The sequence below is a fragment of the Monodon monoceros genome, unplaced genomic scaffold (assembly GCF_005190385.1).
Source record: "Monodon monoceros isolate NGI ecotype Baffin Bay Population unplaced genomic scaffold, NGI_Narwhal_1 Super_Scaffold_7, whole genome shotgun sequence".
NCBI lineage: Eukaryota > Metazoa > Chordata > Mammalia > Artiodactyla > Monodontidae > Monodon > Monodon monoceros.
Window position 1 is genome coordinate 92,153,371 of NW_021703784.1, and position 16,347 is coordinate 92,169,717.

At 56.5% G+C, this 16,347-nt stretch overlaps 1 protein-coding gene across 2 annotated transcripts in view; it reads left to right on the top strand.

Moving 5' to 3' along the window:
* Positions 1-7,141, top strand: part of CD82 (CD82 molecule) — a 51,777-nt gene extending 44,636 nt beyond the window's left edge. For both annotated transcript variants that reach the window (XM_029207461.1, XM_029207462.1), the window contains exons 6-9: positions 1,958-2,059; positions 5,404-5,613; positions 5,839-5,922; positions 6,219-7,141. In XM_029207461.1, the coding sequence (XP_029063294.1) occupies positions 1,958-2,059; positions 5,404-5,613; positions 5,839-5,922; positions 6,219-6,296 (474 nt within the window). In that variant the 3' untranslated portion in view covers positions 6,297-7,141. The remainder of the gene's footprint in view (positions 1-1,957; positions 2,060-5,403; positions 5,614-5,838; positions 5,923-6,218) is intronic.
* Positions 7,142-16,347: the final 9,206 nt, after the last annotated feature.

The window sequence follows — 16,347 nt, forward strand, 5'->3', positions numbered from 1 at the left end:
TGAAACTCTGCCTTAAAAGTCCTCAGCGTGGCGCTGGTAATAATAAGCGTTAGATCAAAGTCAGCGGCTCCTGCCGTGATTCGTTACTGACAGGCAACCTCTGCGAATTGTAGAGCTCCGTGTGCGTGATATCAAAGAAGTATTGATGCTTCGCTAAGAGTTTTATGGAAAGGGAGGGGGCAGAGAGCAGTTCCAGAGGGTGGGGCTGCCTGGGGGTGGGGCTGGTCTCACAGGGTTGGTGAAGGGAGTGGGGCGGGGAGCCAGGCCCGCAGCAGCTCGAAGGTCGGTCTGGAGGATGTGGGTTCTCTGAGCGCTGCATTCGTGAGGAGCTGGCGGAAGCCCTGTTCACGGGCTTCTGAGCCAGGCTCTGTAAGCGCCCCCCTGGAGGCACCTGTCCCATCTCCCCAATTCCTCTTTCTCAGCAGCAGAGGACCAGGTGCGGGGCTGTCCCTTCGGTGCCCCTACCCCTCTCGGGCACCTTGCCCCAGGGTTCTGCAGGGACAGCAGGTGACCATGACCAGCCTGTCCCTGCTGGGGCACCCGGGGAGGCCCCTGGGCAAAGTCGGCAGGTGGGGCCCGGCCTCTGGGCCGAGGGAAACGTGTCCGCAGCTCTTAGGCTGGTTTCGGGTTTGCCTCCCTTGCACAGCTGGCTTGCTCCTGAAAAGCTGCCGTGGTGAGATCCTCTATTCAGAGCCCCAGTAAGAGGCCTTGGGGGCTGAAGCCCTTTGATCTCTGCACCCCGCGCCTGCCTTCACTGTAAATGACTGTTTTCTCTGTGGGGTTAGTGAAAAGCAGGTGCTTCTCTCTTCCTCCATGGGGGGCCCTGGAGTCCCAGCACAGGCGGGATGCAAACTTTGTGGGGCCCTGGTGTGGGGCAGGTGGCGGGGTTACACACGCGTCCCTTATCCGTGCTCGCCACACACTTACTCTGGCCAGGCTGGGTCAGACCCAGTCCCTGCCCCCGCAGAGCTGATGTTCCAGTGGGGGAGAGAGACCATAAATCCTGGAAACAGGGGAGCAGGTAATGACGAGACTATGAAGAAAAATATATCATGCTTCCCCTTGTAGGATAAAGAGGGTCTTGGAGGAGACAGAGAAGGGCTGACATTTTCTGGGTGGTCCAGGAAGGTCTTTCAGAGGAGGTGCCATTTGAGTAGAGCTGTAAAGAAAATGGAAGAGTCAGCTACATTCATATTTGGGGAAACAGGATCCTAGGCGGAGGGGACAGCAAGTGCAAAGGCCCTGAGGCAGGAGTATGCCTCGCACAAAGACAGCAAGACCTGTGTAACTGAAATAGAGGGAGGACAATCAGAGGAAACGAAGTCTGGAAAGAGCAGGGCCAAATGGTGTAGGGCCTTGTGGGCTGTTGAGAAGACAGTGGTGTGTCTCCAGAGCGTGGTGAGAGGCCCCTGGATGGTTTTTAGCAGTGACGTGGACAGATTCCCATCTAAAGGGTCATGTGCTGCTGAGTGCTGAGGAGACGGTCAGGTAGGAGGGTTTTTTTTTGTTTTTTTTTTTTTTTTGTGTGTGGTACGCGGGCCTCTCACTGTTGTGGCCTCTCCCGTTGCGGAGCACAGGCTCCGGACGCGCAGGCTCAGCGGCCATGGCTCACGGGCCCAGCCGCTCCGCGGCATGTGGGATCTTCCCGGACCGGGGCACGAACCCGTGTCCCCTGCATCGGCAGGCGGACTGTCAACCACTGCGCCACCAGGGAAGCCCAGGTGGGAGTTTTTGACCCTGACCACACTGGGCTTAGCGTGGTGACCGGGGGAGAAGGTACCCAGGAAGTACCAGGAAAGTGAAAATTGGTTGGAATGGGTGACGAAACGCTTTTGAGCTGTGAGCGTGTCCCCAGTGTTTGGGGGGAGTGGGGGAGAGGCAGCTTAAGCACATATGACCAGAGGTGGGGTGCGGGTTTCAGGGAATCTGACCTCGGTCCTCACTCTCCCCTCTGCAGCTGAAGCAGGAGATGGGCAGCATCGTGACCAAGCTCATTCAGAACTACACGGATGGTCACGAGGACAGCCTTCAGGAGGCCTGGGACTACGTGCAGGCTCAGGTGAGGGCACATGGGAGACTGGCCTCTGTGTGTCTGTGGCTGGTCGTCTGTGGGCCTGGTTGTGCCCGACAGACAGACGATGTTAGCGGTTTGAGTGTCAGTGTGTATCTGTTGGGGGCAGGGCTCCTGAGCAGCCCCACTTCCTGCCACCCCCAGCATTTCCTCGCCCAGGGGCCCCGGGCGCTGCAGGCTGCTCCAGGGCTGTCCCCAAGTGGCCAGAAGCAGGGGTAGCCCTCGACCCTCTCCTCTGAAGCCAGACTGGGGCGTGCTGGCAGCTCCCCTTGGAGGTTAAGAAACCGGGTGCCGTGACATTCTGCAGAATGCCTTGAGCATTTTGTAACATAAGAGAGTTTGGTGGTAAGAGCTAAAGGATAACTTGTCTGGCTAACTAGTTCTCTGGAAAGTTATGTGGTTACCGGGCCAGCTGTTTGCTATCAGCTGGTTAGCAGGTTCAGAATCCTTGTATTTTATCATAAAGGTAAGAAAGCTTAAGTTTTTAAATAATGGTTGTCAGCTAAAATGCACAGCCCCAAGGAATCCCCTTGTTTCCATTTTACTTCTAGTTTAATTGGGAATGAAAGTTAACGTTTATTGAAAACTTCCATATCTATGAAAATGATTCTATGAGTTGCTGATATAATAAAGTATGTTGTCAGATTTCTTACTACCGATTAGCCTTAAATTCCTAAAATAAAAATATTTGATCAACAAAAAAAAGAAACTGGGTGCCAGAGCTGAGACGCTGACGCAGGTCCGAGTGGAGGCTGCCTTTGGGGAGGAGCCGCGGGAACCTTCAGGGGTGAAAGGAATGTTCTATTCAAATCTTGGTCCAGGTGGTGGTTATGCCAATATGGGTGGCAAAGTTCATCAAGCTGAATTTGTACACTTTGGGGTGTGTGTGTGTGTGTGTGTGTGTTCTCCACCTCAATTAAAGCGAGAGACTGGCTGGCTGACTGACTGACTGACTGACAAAATAACAGACTGACTGCTTGATAGAATGACTGACTGACTAACAGAATGACTGATTGGCTGACTGACTAACAAGCAGACTGACTGACAGAATGACTGACAAACCGGCTGAATGACTAACAGAATGACTGACCGATTGTCTAAATGAATGAATGACAGTCTGATGGATGAAACAACTGACGACTGACTGACTGACTGACTGGGTTCCCAGCCCGCCTCGATGATGAACCAATCAGCACACACGCAAAGCGCCCTCAGTGATGGGATCCCGACTGCCCCCCTTTGGTGGTCCCAGATGTTGTGTGCCCTTGGCCACGAGCCGCCCTCTCCATGCTGCAGCCTCCCCCTCTGTCACAAGAGGGCCCTGCACACAACAGTCGCTTAGGACCTGCCAGCACTGCCTTCCGGCTGCCTTTGGGGAGACCTGTAGGATGTGAGGGGCAGAGACAGGACAGCACGAGAAAGCCTGACACCAGGAGAGCGTGGAGACTAGAGATGGGTCTCTGTCCCGGCAACATGGGCATGTCCATCATCTGAGCTGTGAAGAAGGGAGGGTGACACTTTCTGGCCTGTGTGCTTCACAGAGTTTTGGTGACACAGGGAGCCTGTGTCATCTGGAGGGCTCCAGGAGCACAGGAAGACTTTTTTCATGCCACCTTTGGTTTGATCCGCAGTGGCTGAGACCCTTTGCTAAGATTAAAGGGAGCGGGGTGTCCCAGGATGAACAAGTGTCACCCTTCAAGGAGCCGGGGGGAAGACCTGGGTCCCTGGGGAGGTGATGAGCGCCCCGTCATGGGAGGTGGTGGACTGACTTGGGGATTCCTGCAGTTCGCAGGGCCTCTAGGTGATTTGACGTCTGTCAGATGCTGCTTGGCATGGTGGTAAGAAAACAGACGGTGAGTCAGGCTCCCAGGGCTGAGATACAAAACTCAGCCACTTCCCGGCCAGGCCTTCTCTGAGCCTGTTTCCTCGTGTATAAAACGGGACTGTTGACCCATGCTCACGTGAGATGAGTTTATAAAGCCCGAGGCACTTATCATGTGGCATGTGGGTGGTGATGTTTAATCATCACGCACAACCGCTGAGACACAGGGGGTGTCAGTGCAGGGGCTCCTGGTGAGCCGGGCTCTGCCTGGTGCAGTCGAAGGACCAAGGCAAGCTGCCTCATTTTGCTTGGGTGTGGGAGGGCCTGTGGGTGGCCCTCAGAGGTTTGAGGTGCCAGCCTTTCTTGCTGGAGAGGAGGCAGCCAGGCACCTGCAACATAAAAAATAAATCCTAGACTAGAAACTGCCTGGAGCTGGAGAACGCCTGAGCGAGCCTGGCACGCCCTCTGCTGGCCATCGGGCTGCTGGTTAGGGACTTCCCACCCGAGATAGGAAGGAAGCAGGTGGGGAAGCGACCTCGCGCTGGGCAAGGTGTCACACAGCTCTCCCATGCTAGCCCTTCAGCCTCCCGGGAGCCCTAGCAGAGTGGCTGTCATCACCCCATTCTCCGGTGAGGAAATCGGGGCTCAGAGAAGTGCGGCGGCTTGCCTGTGCACAGGGTAGGGCCAGAAATGGAAAGGGCCCTCCCCCGGCTCTGCTCTGCCTTCCACGGGCATTTCTCGGCACAGGCTTAGTCCCTGAAGTCCCAGTCCTGTCGGGAATTCAAGCCCACATGTGATCTGAAGCCTCTCGGGGTCCTCTTCATGAGCCCCATGGAGCCCAGAAAGACTCTTTGCCTCAGGAACTAGAGCATTTTCTCCTCTAAAAAGGTGGATGTACTGTGTTTCACTCTGGCAACCAGGAAGCTCAGAGCCAAACCTCAGCTCCAGCATGTTCTCAGAGTCGAAAAGTGGAACTGGCCTTACCCGGGCGATTACCGTGCTCTCCAACCTGAGCTGGATGCCTTGCCTGCCTCGTCTCATTTAGTCCTTATAACAGACCGAGTTAGGAACCTTTGTTCCCTCCATTTTGCAGATGGGGAAGTTGAGGTCAGCACTTTGATCAGAGTTGAGTAGCTGGTAGGTGGCAGAAATGGGATTTGAACCCGGTAGCGTGACTCCAGCCCCCAAACTCTTAGCCGTGTGCCGTCTGCCCGCCTCACGTCCCGTATACCTTGACCATCTTCTTCCAACTCGACCGTCCCTCCTGCTCTGCTTTATATTTTTGCTGATTTTGTTTCCTCCTGTGTTCATAGTTTATGGTATATCCTGAGAGCCCCTTTAAATCCCTTGTGGCTCACAAATGCCAAAGTGAAACCTAAACTCTAATCCTGGTGGTTTGGCTGAGACCGGGCTTGGGGGGAGCTGGAAGGGGCAGATCTGAGCTCCTGTCCAGGGAGACCCCAGTTGAGTGGGCGATGGACTCGAACAGCCTGTCCCCTTCTCTGCCCAGGTGAAGTGCTGCGGCTGGGTCAGCTACTACAACTGGACAGAAAACGCCGAGCTCATGAATCGCATCAACATCACCTACCCCTGTTCCTGCAAGAACAAGAGCAAGGAGGACGACAGCAGCATTTCGCCACAGACGGGCTTCTGCGAGGCCCCCGTTGGCAATGGGACCCAGAGCAGCAACAACCCCGACGAGTGGCCTGTGTACAAGGAGGTGTGTGGATGGCTGTCGGGTAGGGCTGGGCTCGGTGCACAGTGGGTTCAGACCCTCAGTCCCCCTGGCTCGCTCATCTATGTATTCATCAATGTATCCATTCAAGGAACACCCAGACCCCTCTCTGCCGGCCCTCCAGGCTGGGGGTGGCCCCTCCTGGTGATTCTGAGTGATGGGGTGAAGTGGCCCATCGTGGGGTGACGTGGCTGTGTTCTCCACTTGTAGGGCTGCATGGAGAAGGTGCAGGCCTGGCTGCAGGAGAACCTGGGCATCATCCTTGGCGTGTGTGTGGGCGTCGCTGTCATCGAGGTCTGGGTCCCATCCCCTCCAACCCTCCCCATGCTGCCCTCCCAGGTCGTCCCTGCTCTGCAGACGTCCGGTGCGGGGAGGGGCGGGTTGAGGCTTATCAGCTTCTAGAGGCCCTGCGGCTAGCGTGGCCCGACCACTGCCCCTCGCCGGCCCCTCTGCCGCCTGAATCACAGGCTGGTCCTGAGGCTCTAGTTGAGGATCAGCTTCATCCAGGTCAAGTCCCGTGTGTTGACCTGGGGCCTCTGGGGACCCGGGCAGCCCAGCCTGACTCTGACTCTCGCCTTCTCCCTCGACAGCTTCTGGGGATGCTCCTCTCCATATCCTTGTGCCGGCACGTCCATTCCGAAGACTACAGCAAGGTCCCCAAGTACTGAAGCGGCCGCTGTCCCCACCTCCCTGCCTGTCCCCCAACCTCAGGGCTCCTAGGGGTCTCCCTGGCTCCCCCTCCAGGCCTGCCTCCCACCTCACTGCCAAGACCCCTTGTCCGTCCTGTGCTGGCTGGAAGTGGGGGGCGTCCTGGGGCCTGGACCCCTCTCCTTTGCTTTTCTGCCGCCAGCCTTAAGCCCCAGCTCTTTTGTGGCTCCTCCGCTCACTGTCTGCCAGGGTTGTCTTGGCAACTCCGAGAAAACGCTCCCTGCACAGGTGGTCTGGGTTTCTACCTGCCTTGGGGGCTGTGTATATTGTACGGGAGGAAGTGTATTAAAAAGTTGGGGGTGGGGTGGATAAGGCACCCTGGGCTGTCGGGTGACTGCCCACTGCGTGGGTCAACTTTGTTTCCACTACGATGCTTCTGTCCTCGGTTTTCACATTTTCGTTGAGGTAGCGGCGGGGGGGGGGCCTTTACCTGACATGGGGAGAGCACCCCTTCCCCAGCCTGAGCCAGCCCCACCCGGGCAGCTCAGATCAGTCTGGGCCGTGCTGTGGGAGCGGTGCCTAGGTGAGCTGGGCTGGAGCGGGGCTGCCTGGGCCAGAGGGTCTGGACTGGCCCTGGGCCGCCTAGGGAATCAGACGGGTGAACCCTCCGGGTGTGGTACAGAGCTGGCCCTGCATTCTCCAGGACCCTGAGCTGTCCAGGGAAGCTAGAGGATGCTTTTTCCTGTCCTCTGTCCCCCGGGGAATGGGTGGGTAAGGCTGTGCCTTGTAGGGGAGTGGGGAGGGGCCCTGTGTACAGTTCTGTAAGACATAGATGACTGATTATTAAAGAGGATTTGTAACAATCCAGCCTGCCATGGTGGGGATGCTGCTTCCCTGGGTTGGGGGAGGACCAAAGGGGAGAGGTAATGTTAACAGAGTGGCTGGGTCTGCAGGAGAGAGTTGTGGCCGCCTGACTGCTGTCTCCAGGGCCGGGGGCCCTTTGGGGGCATCTCTGGTCCCCTGTTCAAGCTGGGACCATGAGAAGTGTGACGCCTGCCTCTTGTCCATTTGCATGGCTGCCGGCGTGGCTGGAGTTTGATTTGTGTGTTCAAACAGATGTAGATGGTACCCCTAGGTTCCGGCCTCCGAGACCAGGGTATAGGTGCCCCTGGGCTGGCCGCGGGGGTGCATCAGTGAAGCCACAGAATGAATTCCGCCTCTTTCTAGAGCATCTGTTTTTCACAAAGGAAGGAAACATTTTCATATTAAAGAAATGTGATGGAGTAAGATGTGCAGAGTTCAGGAGGTCTTTAAAGACGCAAGATGAGACATTAAAGGAAGCTCTTACTTGTGCACAGGGGTGAGCCCCAGCACACCCCCTGCCCAGCATCACAAAGCCTAGAGGAGGTGTTCAGATGCTCTGCCATCATGGTGGCTTTAGGACATGTGATGGAGGAAGTTCCCTGGGGTGGAAGGGGGCAGTGTGGTGGGTAAGGAAGGCTGGGAGAACGGCCGGTCTAGGGTGGCACTTGCTCTGCCATCTCCTCCTCTCCAGCTTCTCCGGGGCCCTGGAGGCAGAGGAAGGAGCCGGTGGGGGACTTGCCTCCCTGAAGTGGGGCGAGAAGGGCAGTGGAGGTGTTTCAGCGGTACCCACCAGGTGGCGCTGCCGCCCCAGCCTTGGAGCTGGTGGGACCCAGAGTTGTTGTCAGGTCACTCCAGGTGCTTCACCAGCTCCAGGCCTGTGGGTCTCTCAGTCGGGTAGGTTGGTTAAAGTGCGGATCCCAGGGTTCAGCAGATCTGGGCTGGGGAGAAAGAAACTGCACCTTTAGCAGCCCTCCAAGGTAATTCCTGAATCAAGTTGCTTTAGTCTCTCAGGCTCTGAAAAGATGTAGCTACCGATGCTCCCCAAAGAGAGATGGGCTGGACGGTGGACCTGGGGAAGATAGCCCTTGTCTATACAGGAAGGAGGGAGGGGGTACACCTTAGAGATCTGAACCCAGTTAATTTCTTGCAAGAGGCTTTCTGCCACTAAAATCCAGGGCAAACCCGCTTTTGGGCCTGTGGGAGGTGCTGGGCACAGCCCTGGGCTGAAAAAAACCTTAAACTCCAAGGGGCTGTTCACCGCAGTCAGGGACTCTCCCTGCAGCTCTTACCAAGCTCAGAGGGCTGAGGGCTCTGAGTGAAGCTGTTGCAGCTTATTTTATTTATAATCTGCCTCATTCCACAAAGGAAGTACATCTAATAAAATATAAAAACTTAGAGAAAAGTAAATTTATGAGGAAGTATAGACTTGGGTGAAATAAACACACGTTTATTTGATTTGCCCAACCTGTTGATGGCAAATGCACAGCGAGGGGCTGCAGGAGGTGGGCGCTGAGGAGCCCGGGGCCCTGCAGGCAGTGGCGGGAGAGTCTAGGTGGCCACATGGCAGCGCTTCCCTGCCCTTCAGTGACGCCTGCGGATGGGGCCCCTAGTGGGACACCTGGAAAAGTAGGTGTGAGGGTGTTGGGTGTTGCAGACGGGTGTTGCAGTTGGGTCTCTGCCCGGGCGCTTTCTCAGCATTCATCAGGAGCCAGGAGTTGGGGACGACACCAGGCTGGGGCTAGTAATCAGTTGAGCACAACTCTCCTCCACCTTCCTCGTCCTGGGTGGAAGAATGGGGGAGCCAGGATGGTCCAGGAAGCCCAGAGCCCCTTCCCCAAAGAGCAACAGCAGATGTTAGCTGGCTGAGAACACAGCGTGAAATGCCTGGGGCTCTGGGGCTGAGGCTGGGAGTCTCAAGAAGGTGGGGGGCAAGCGAGACCTGAGGTAACTCCTGTCCCGGCCACCGGCTGACCTCCGACCTAAATGGGACCTTGGCTACCTCCCTCTCGAGTGGGTGAAGGGGAGGGATGGGGGAGTATAGAAGGTTCTACCTGGCCTCTCCTCATGGGCCCTGTGCCACAGAAGGTAGGAGTGGGTTCAAAACTGTGCCTGAAAATATTTTAGAGAAGACAGGGAAGATGTCGTAAGTGATTGGGGGTGGGCTAAATGCCGCAGCCGCTTCCTCTGGCATGCCCACCTCCTGAGGCACGTGCTGGCCTGGCCGCAGGACTGAAGCGGCATGGAGCGGACTCTAAGGACATCCTCCTGCCTCCACAGCCTCCCTCCGCCCCAGATTTCCTGGGATGACCCCAGGGTTGTGTTGTGAAACCTGGTCACCATCGCCCTGAGCCTGCTGGCCGCTCACTCCTACCTCCTGGGAGGACCGAGTTTCTCCCCCTGCTTCTGCCCCAGGCCCGTGAAATTCCACAGGGAGGTGCTGTGGACTGGCTTCTCTAATTCCCAGCTGGCCCCGAGAGCCAGTCATGTGTCCACAGGGGCCATGGGCTTCCAGCCTCTGACGTCCCTCCCTGGCGGCTGGGCCAGCTGAGCTGCTGCCAGGCCTTCTGTGGGGCGGGGCCACCCCCGGGCCGCTGTCCCTCCCACCAGGGTCCAGGCCAGGGCACATGCCGTTCTGAGGATTGGCCAAGGGTCCCACGGTGCCTGGCTGCTGAGCCCCTGGGGCCAGGCAGGAGGCCTAGGTGGGCGCCAGCTTGCTCTCTGGGTTTTGGGGGGAGCCAATGGCAGTGCCCAGGAAGTGTGCAGGAGGCTGGACTTCAGGGGAGCTGTGTGGCACGGACACTGACCAATGGGAGTGGAAGCCCGACTTGAGCTGGAATAGGGTCCTTCTGTGTGGATTGGTGGGCGGTGCAGGGCCACCTAGGGGCTGGCCTGGGGGGATTGTCATCCCCCAGTAGAGAACTGTAGCAGTGTTTTAATAACTGGCATGGCTGTATGGGTGAGCACTGCTGGACGCCACCCCTGTGTGCGTGCACACACACACACACACACACACACACACACACGGGGCCCTGAAACCCCCTGAGCTCAGTCCATTCCCGGCTGGGAAGACTCCCAGCTCTTCTCTGCTCACGCTAAGCTGTGGGTGGCCAGCCAGTGTAGGCAGGAAAGGCCAAATGTCTGCCAGCCTGGAACATTCCAGGACAGGCAGAGCAACCCACCGCCGACCCCGATCCTGCCTGTTTCAGGGCAGAGCCTCCTCCAGCCCCTGCCCTGGGGTCTTCCAGGTAAGCAAGTCCCTCAGGCCAAGGAGCAGTGAAGGGGGTCACGGTGACACTGGAGTGGCCAGCCACCAGCACTTGTTGTGGGCCAGGACTGCCACCACCTCCTTCGCCTGCAGAGGGACAGAGACCGAAGTTACCACACTGCCTCAGGGAAAATATCCTGCTGCTCCCTGGGGTCTTTGGAACCTGTGGGCTAAGGCTCATTCATTCATTCATTCATTTATTCATGCCAGGAATACTTAATGGCCACCTGCTGTGTGCCAGGCACTGTTCTAGGCTCTTGAGAACACGGCTGTGATGACACCTACATGGCACTTGTGTTCTGGTGAATGTAGGGAGTCTTGTGCACTCACCTGCACACACCTACACGTACATGCACACAACCGCCCACTGCTGACAGCACGGTCCCTGCTGAGTGTTGCTTGGGACCCCTGGGGCCCATCCAAGGCCTCTGGCATCCTGTGGCAGGAAGTAGAATAATGAACAGCGAGTGGAACAAACAGGAAAGGGGGTGGAAGGCTCATCACTCAGCCCCCTCCGCTCCAGTCACACTCCACAGGAATCAGCCATTCCCCTGGCAACCCCGTTTCCAGCCGAAACCAAATAAAATCAAAACACCTCCTGGTCTTGGGGGCTGATGGGCCCAGTGACTTCACCTCTCTTAGTCTCATCTGTGAAATGGGGACTATAATTCCTAACTCCCAGGGTTATCGTGGGAATCAAATGATGTAAGGTACATAATGAGCTACTTCCCGTGCCGCCTATTCCCATGACTGTCCTTGGCCTCAGTGGAATTCCTCATCCCCTTGCGGTGGGCCTCCTTGGACCGGAACGGGCAGGTTGGAGCCTCCGGCCCAGGAACTGCTGGTTGGTCCAAGAGGCTGCTGCTGGAAGGAATCTGTGTCCAGCCCCCTGCCTGGTGAGGCGGAGCCTCCCAGCTTCTGGGGAAGGTGCAGCGGGTAGGAGGGGCCGCTAGAGGGCAGCGAGCTATGAGCACCCCCCACCCCAGCTGCCCCCTCTGAAGTCACTTCCCCAGCACCTGCCTTCTGGGCTGGGGGGATGTCAGGCCCAGAGCCCAGTTCCCTGCTCCCTCACTGACGTTACCTCGGATGCCTCAAGCAGCGCCCTCTGGGAACAGGAGTGGGCTTCCTGCAGGATGCTGGGGGTGTAGGGGCATCGGCAGGAACAGCTGCAAGTTCAGAGGGGCTGGCGCGAGGGAAGGATGCAAGGTGGGAGCTGGAGAGGCCCCAGCAGCCTCCGGGGGTCGGGTGGAGCGGGGGCGGGAAATTGCTGACAGCAGCTGACAGGAGTGGAGCGGTCTGGCCTCTGCCCTGCATCACACACCTGGGTGAGCCCACTCTGGGGCTTCCGGGGGGACAGCAACCCTCTTGGTGACGGTCCCTGGGGGACTCAGGGTCCCAGAGATGTCCCTGTCCTGGGGTCTGCTAGGATGAGAGGACAGGGGCAGGCTCACCCAGGGAGCCGCAGAGAGGAGGTCGGGAGGGCGAGGGTGAGAAGGATGCTGTGAACAGGACCCTGGCCGGCGGCGGAGCTGGGAGTAAGAGCTGGGCCAACTCTGCAGGGCAAGGCATGACTTGACAGGGGGCAGGCGGGGAGGCAAGGCGTGTGGGCCAGGCGCATCTCCCTGGCACCTGCTTCCTCCCCAGTCATCCTCACCATCATCATCACCGGCACAGCAGCCGCCATGTACTTAGTGTCAACCTTTACCCTTCCCACCCCAGCACAGTAGACGCACGCTATGGTTGTGGAAACTGAGACGAGGAAAATCTAAGTCGCTTGCTGCAGGCCTGCCCCACTGCACGAACCCAGGAGGAGTCATTCACATTGTAGTCTAAATAAATGGCTCCCCCTGGAGGTGGCAGTGGACAACCAGTACCACGGCACGTGATCACCTCGTGTCCACGGTCACACAGTAAGCGGAGGAGCTGGGATTGGCCCCCAGGCCTGTGGCTCTGTGTTCATGGATCTTTCTACTAGGCCTCAAGGCCAATGGGAGTAAAGACCCCAGGTTCAGAAAAGGAGTAGAGGAGGTAAGCCTTCTGTGAGGAGGCTCAATGCAATTAAATCCAACTTTTCATCCATCCTTCTGTGCAATAGCTATTGGGCACCCACTATGCGCCAGGCTCTGTGGAAGGAATCGGGGTTCGCCATCACCCCGACAAGGTGGAGCTTACAGTCTAGGGTGGGGCACAGGCCATAAATACAAACATAAACTGGAAAATGTGCCCCCTATCGGGGACATGTGACCAAGACACTGTCTCTGCCTACTAGTAAATGCACAGAGGATGGAAGAAGCCTGTCCCCAGACTGCCCATCTGACCCGACGTCCTCATTGCCTGGAGCACTGCAGGGGTGCCACTCTACCAGGAGGCTGGCCGACCCGAGAGGATGCACAGGAACCGATCAAAACGTGAATGCAAATGAGAACCAGGTACCCCCTACCCCCAAGGGGAACTGACATGCCCTCCTGTCCATGCAACGTGGGCAGAAGGAGCTATCTGTAGCTTACGATGGTCTAAAACACCTTGTCAGAGATAAGTTTAATGAGTTTCTTTAGCAGACAGCTGGGGCTGCCCTGTGGGGAGGGCAGAGGACACATGCATGTCCAGCTGTGCTGTGTATATTTCCTTCCCCTGAGGACTGAGGGGACAGGGACTCCGTACAGTTTCCATGCGGGAGGCAGGTCATCAGGTTCCCATGACTCCATGAATGAATGGGATGCATGTGGCTGGCCCTGTGCAGAGCCTGGGCTCCATCTCCTAAGGGTGCAGGCATTTGAAGGTGGCAACCTGGCTCTGACCGGGGTTGGGGCATGGAGCAGTGGAGCCATCTGAGAAAGCACCAGACTTTGTCGCAGGGCAGAGCAGGTAGCTGAGGTGGGGTCACCGCACTGCGAATCAAGAGACCTGGTTCCGGTCCCAGAGGCCCCTCGTAGGCTGCACTGTGGTCAGTTGTTTCCAGAAATGGCCACACTCTCCCCCTTCCTGTGTCAATGCCCTTTGCACCATGACTGTGCAGCTAGCTGCCCCCTGCCCCGACCCCGAATCTTGACTAGCCTTGAGAATTGCTATGGTGAATGGGATGTTGGGGAAGGGGCAGCAGGTCAGATCTGAGCCCAAGCCTCAAGAAGTTTTGTTCACTGCCACTCTCTCTCTCTCAAAACCCTGCCACTGCCCAGTGAAGAAGCCCAGGTTGGCCTGCTGGAGGATGAGAAGCATCCTCTCAGTCACCTCATAACCCCAGCTGGTAGCCAGCATCCCCTTGGAAGCAGAGATGCCCAGCTCACCTCTGGCCAGCCACAGACGCAAGAGGAGAGCCGAAGAATCACCCAGCTGAGCCCACCTAAATTGTTAATGTGCTAAACAGAATTGTGAGCTAACTAAATGGTGGTTGTTTTAAGCCCCTAAATTTAGGGGTAGTTATTTCATGGCAATAGCTAACTGATACAGTGATGAGCTTAGGTAATAATAATGATGGCTATCATTTGTTGAGCCTACTGTACACCAGGCCCGGTACCAAGCTCTCGACATAGATCACCTCATTTAATCCTCCTAGCAGCTCTGAGCATTGGTATTCAGATCTTTGCTTTACAGTCAAGAAAACTGAGACTCGGGGAAGACATGGGCCTCGTCCAAGCCTGCCTGAATGGCTGGTGGCAGAAGCAAGATTGGAACCTAAAGTCTGTTTTCATGGACTCAGTTCTGAATCTCCTTCCTAGACGAACCGCAGTGTCAGAGCAAGCCAGCAGCCCTTGAGATCATAATGTATTCTGCACACAGGAGCTGACGTCATTAAGAATGTTCTCAGCCTTCCATTCCCCCAGAATTATGCCATGTCTCACCCTGCTCCTCTCTCACCCCAGCCAATACCTCTAATTCCCAAGTATTTTAGAAAGACAAAGGCACAGATGTTGGGGTCATTTATTTCTTTTTTATTCAACCTCCTATTTAATCAGAAAATATTTGAGGGTCTATCATGTGCCTATTTCCATCGCATTCTTTCTCTCATGACATTTCCTGAAGCCCTATTGTGTGGCAGGCCCTCACTTAGCATATGTTATCCTTACAGCAACACTGGGGTAGTTAAGATCATCCCCACTTTACAGATGGGAAAACTGAGGTTCCAGAGAAGTGAAGTGGCCACCTGAGGCCACCTAACTAGTAAGTGGCTGGGACATGATTTTATTCCAGATTTGGCTGAGTTCAGGATGGTCCTCTTCTTACTTTATCACCATAGCTGTGGCTTTTTTTAAAAAGACTTTTTTGAAATTTACCCTGGGCTCTGAGTATGGCAGATAGGGGACTGGGAGGCTGAGACGAGAAAGAAAGCATAGTGGGGTGCTGGAAAATGTTCCCTAACTCCAAGAGCTGTCAGGCACCCTGCCACAATGCTCAGGCCCAGGTAACCCTGTGAGCGGCATCAGGCCAGGAAGGAGGGAGCATGTGCTCGTGGGGTGGAGAGAAAACCACAGCCTCCGTCTTGCTCCCCTGTGTCCACAGCTGACAAGTCCCAGCCATCCTTCATCCCCTGCCCACCAGCCCCTCCCCTCTGCTTAGCTGCTGGACCGCAGCCATCTTCCAAGCACCAGGCACCGGGCACAGTGCCCTGTTCCTCCTGGCTGAACTGTTTACAAACAGGGAATTCAGGGACGGTCCAGGCTGTCTCCTCCTCCCAGCGGGATTACACTCCCAGGCTGGGGGCTTAGCCGTAGGCCTTCAAAGTTTGCCAGAGCCCTGTTCTCACCAAGGCTGTCTCCCCCAGGCTGGCAGCAGGCCTCACCTAGCTGCCCTGGCCGATCAGAGTCTAGCTGCAAGGAGCCTTCGCGTGCCCAGGAGCAGCAGCAGGTGTGTCTGCAGGGCAGGAAGGGCGCAGAGAGACTAGGCTAGGAGGCCTGAGGGTCTTCTCAGCGATGGCAGGGATTTCACACCCCTCAACTGCACGTGGCTCTCTTCCCCTGGCTCAACTTGGGTGCCGGGAAGATTCCTGCACTAGGGGCCCCCACTGGCTGGGAAACCTGCGACAAGTCACTCTGTCTCTCTGGTCCTCCATCTCTTCATCTTTAAACTGGACAGAGAGCACTCAGAGCCACATACGCACAGAAGCTAAAACCAACGTTTAGCAAGCGCTCAGAACTTCACGCACAGTATCTTAGTTATTTTTCCAAACAACCCTAAGACGGAAAAATTCTTAGCATCCTCCCCATTTACGGGTGAGAAAACTGAGGAGGATTGGCGAGGTTAGGTAGCTTGCCCAGAGTCACACAGCTGGCAGATGTGTGGCCACAGGGCATTTGAACTGAGCCACTCCAATTTCCAGCACAGGGGCTCGGCCTCATGGCCACTGGCCCCCCTCCTGGGGGAGGTACCATTTGCAAGTGCGTGGACACCCTGCCAGATTCATCAACTGCTGGGCAGGTAGCCCTCCCACACTCACTCACCTGGTGCTCCGGACTGTTGCTGACCCTTTACTCCCTGAGCGCCCTGAATTCCTCTGTTGTGCTAGCACGCTCAGAAACGAGTCCGCTTCGCCTGAAACAATCTCCTTCTGGTCTCCTGTCAAGCCCTGCTCCGCCTTCAGGTCAGCCTTCAGGGAGCTTCCCTGACCACACCCCCTAACAACATTGGTGGCCTTGCTCTGCTCGCCCTCTCCTCCCAAGACAAGATAGCACGGCCTCCTGGCTGCCCGCACATAGGCCACGGGTTCAAATCCAGACCCTGCCCTCCCAAGCTGTGTGACCCTCAGTGAGTGGGTTAACCTTCTGTTTCTTCCTCTGAAAAACGGGCATAATAATAGTCCCACCTCAAAGGGTTGCTGGAAGGACGGAGTGAGTTAGCACATGTGCAGGCATAGAACTGCTGCCCAACCAGGAGCAGACTCTCAGCGCCAGATACGGGCACTGTTTCCCCGTTGGAGCTCTGGTGACAGTAAATTGTAATTGCTGGTT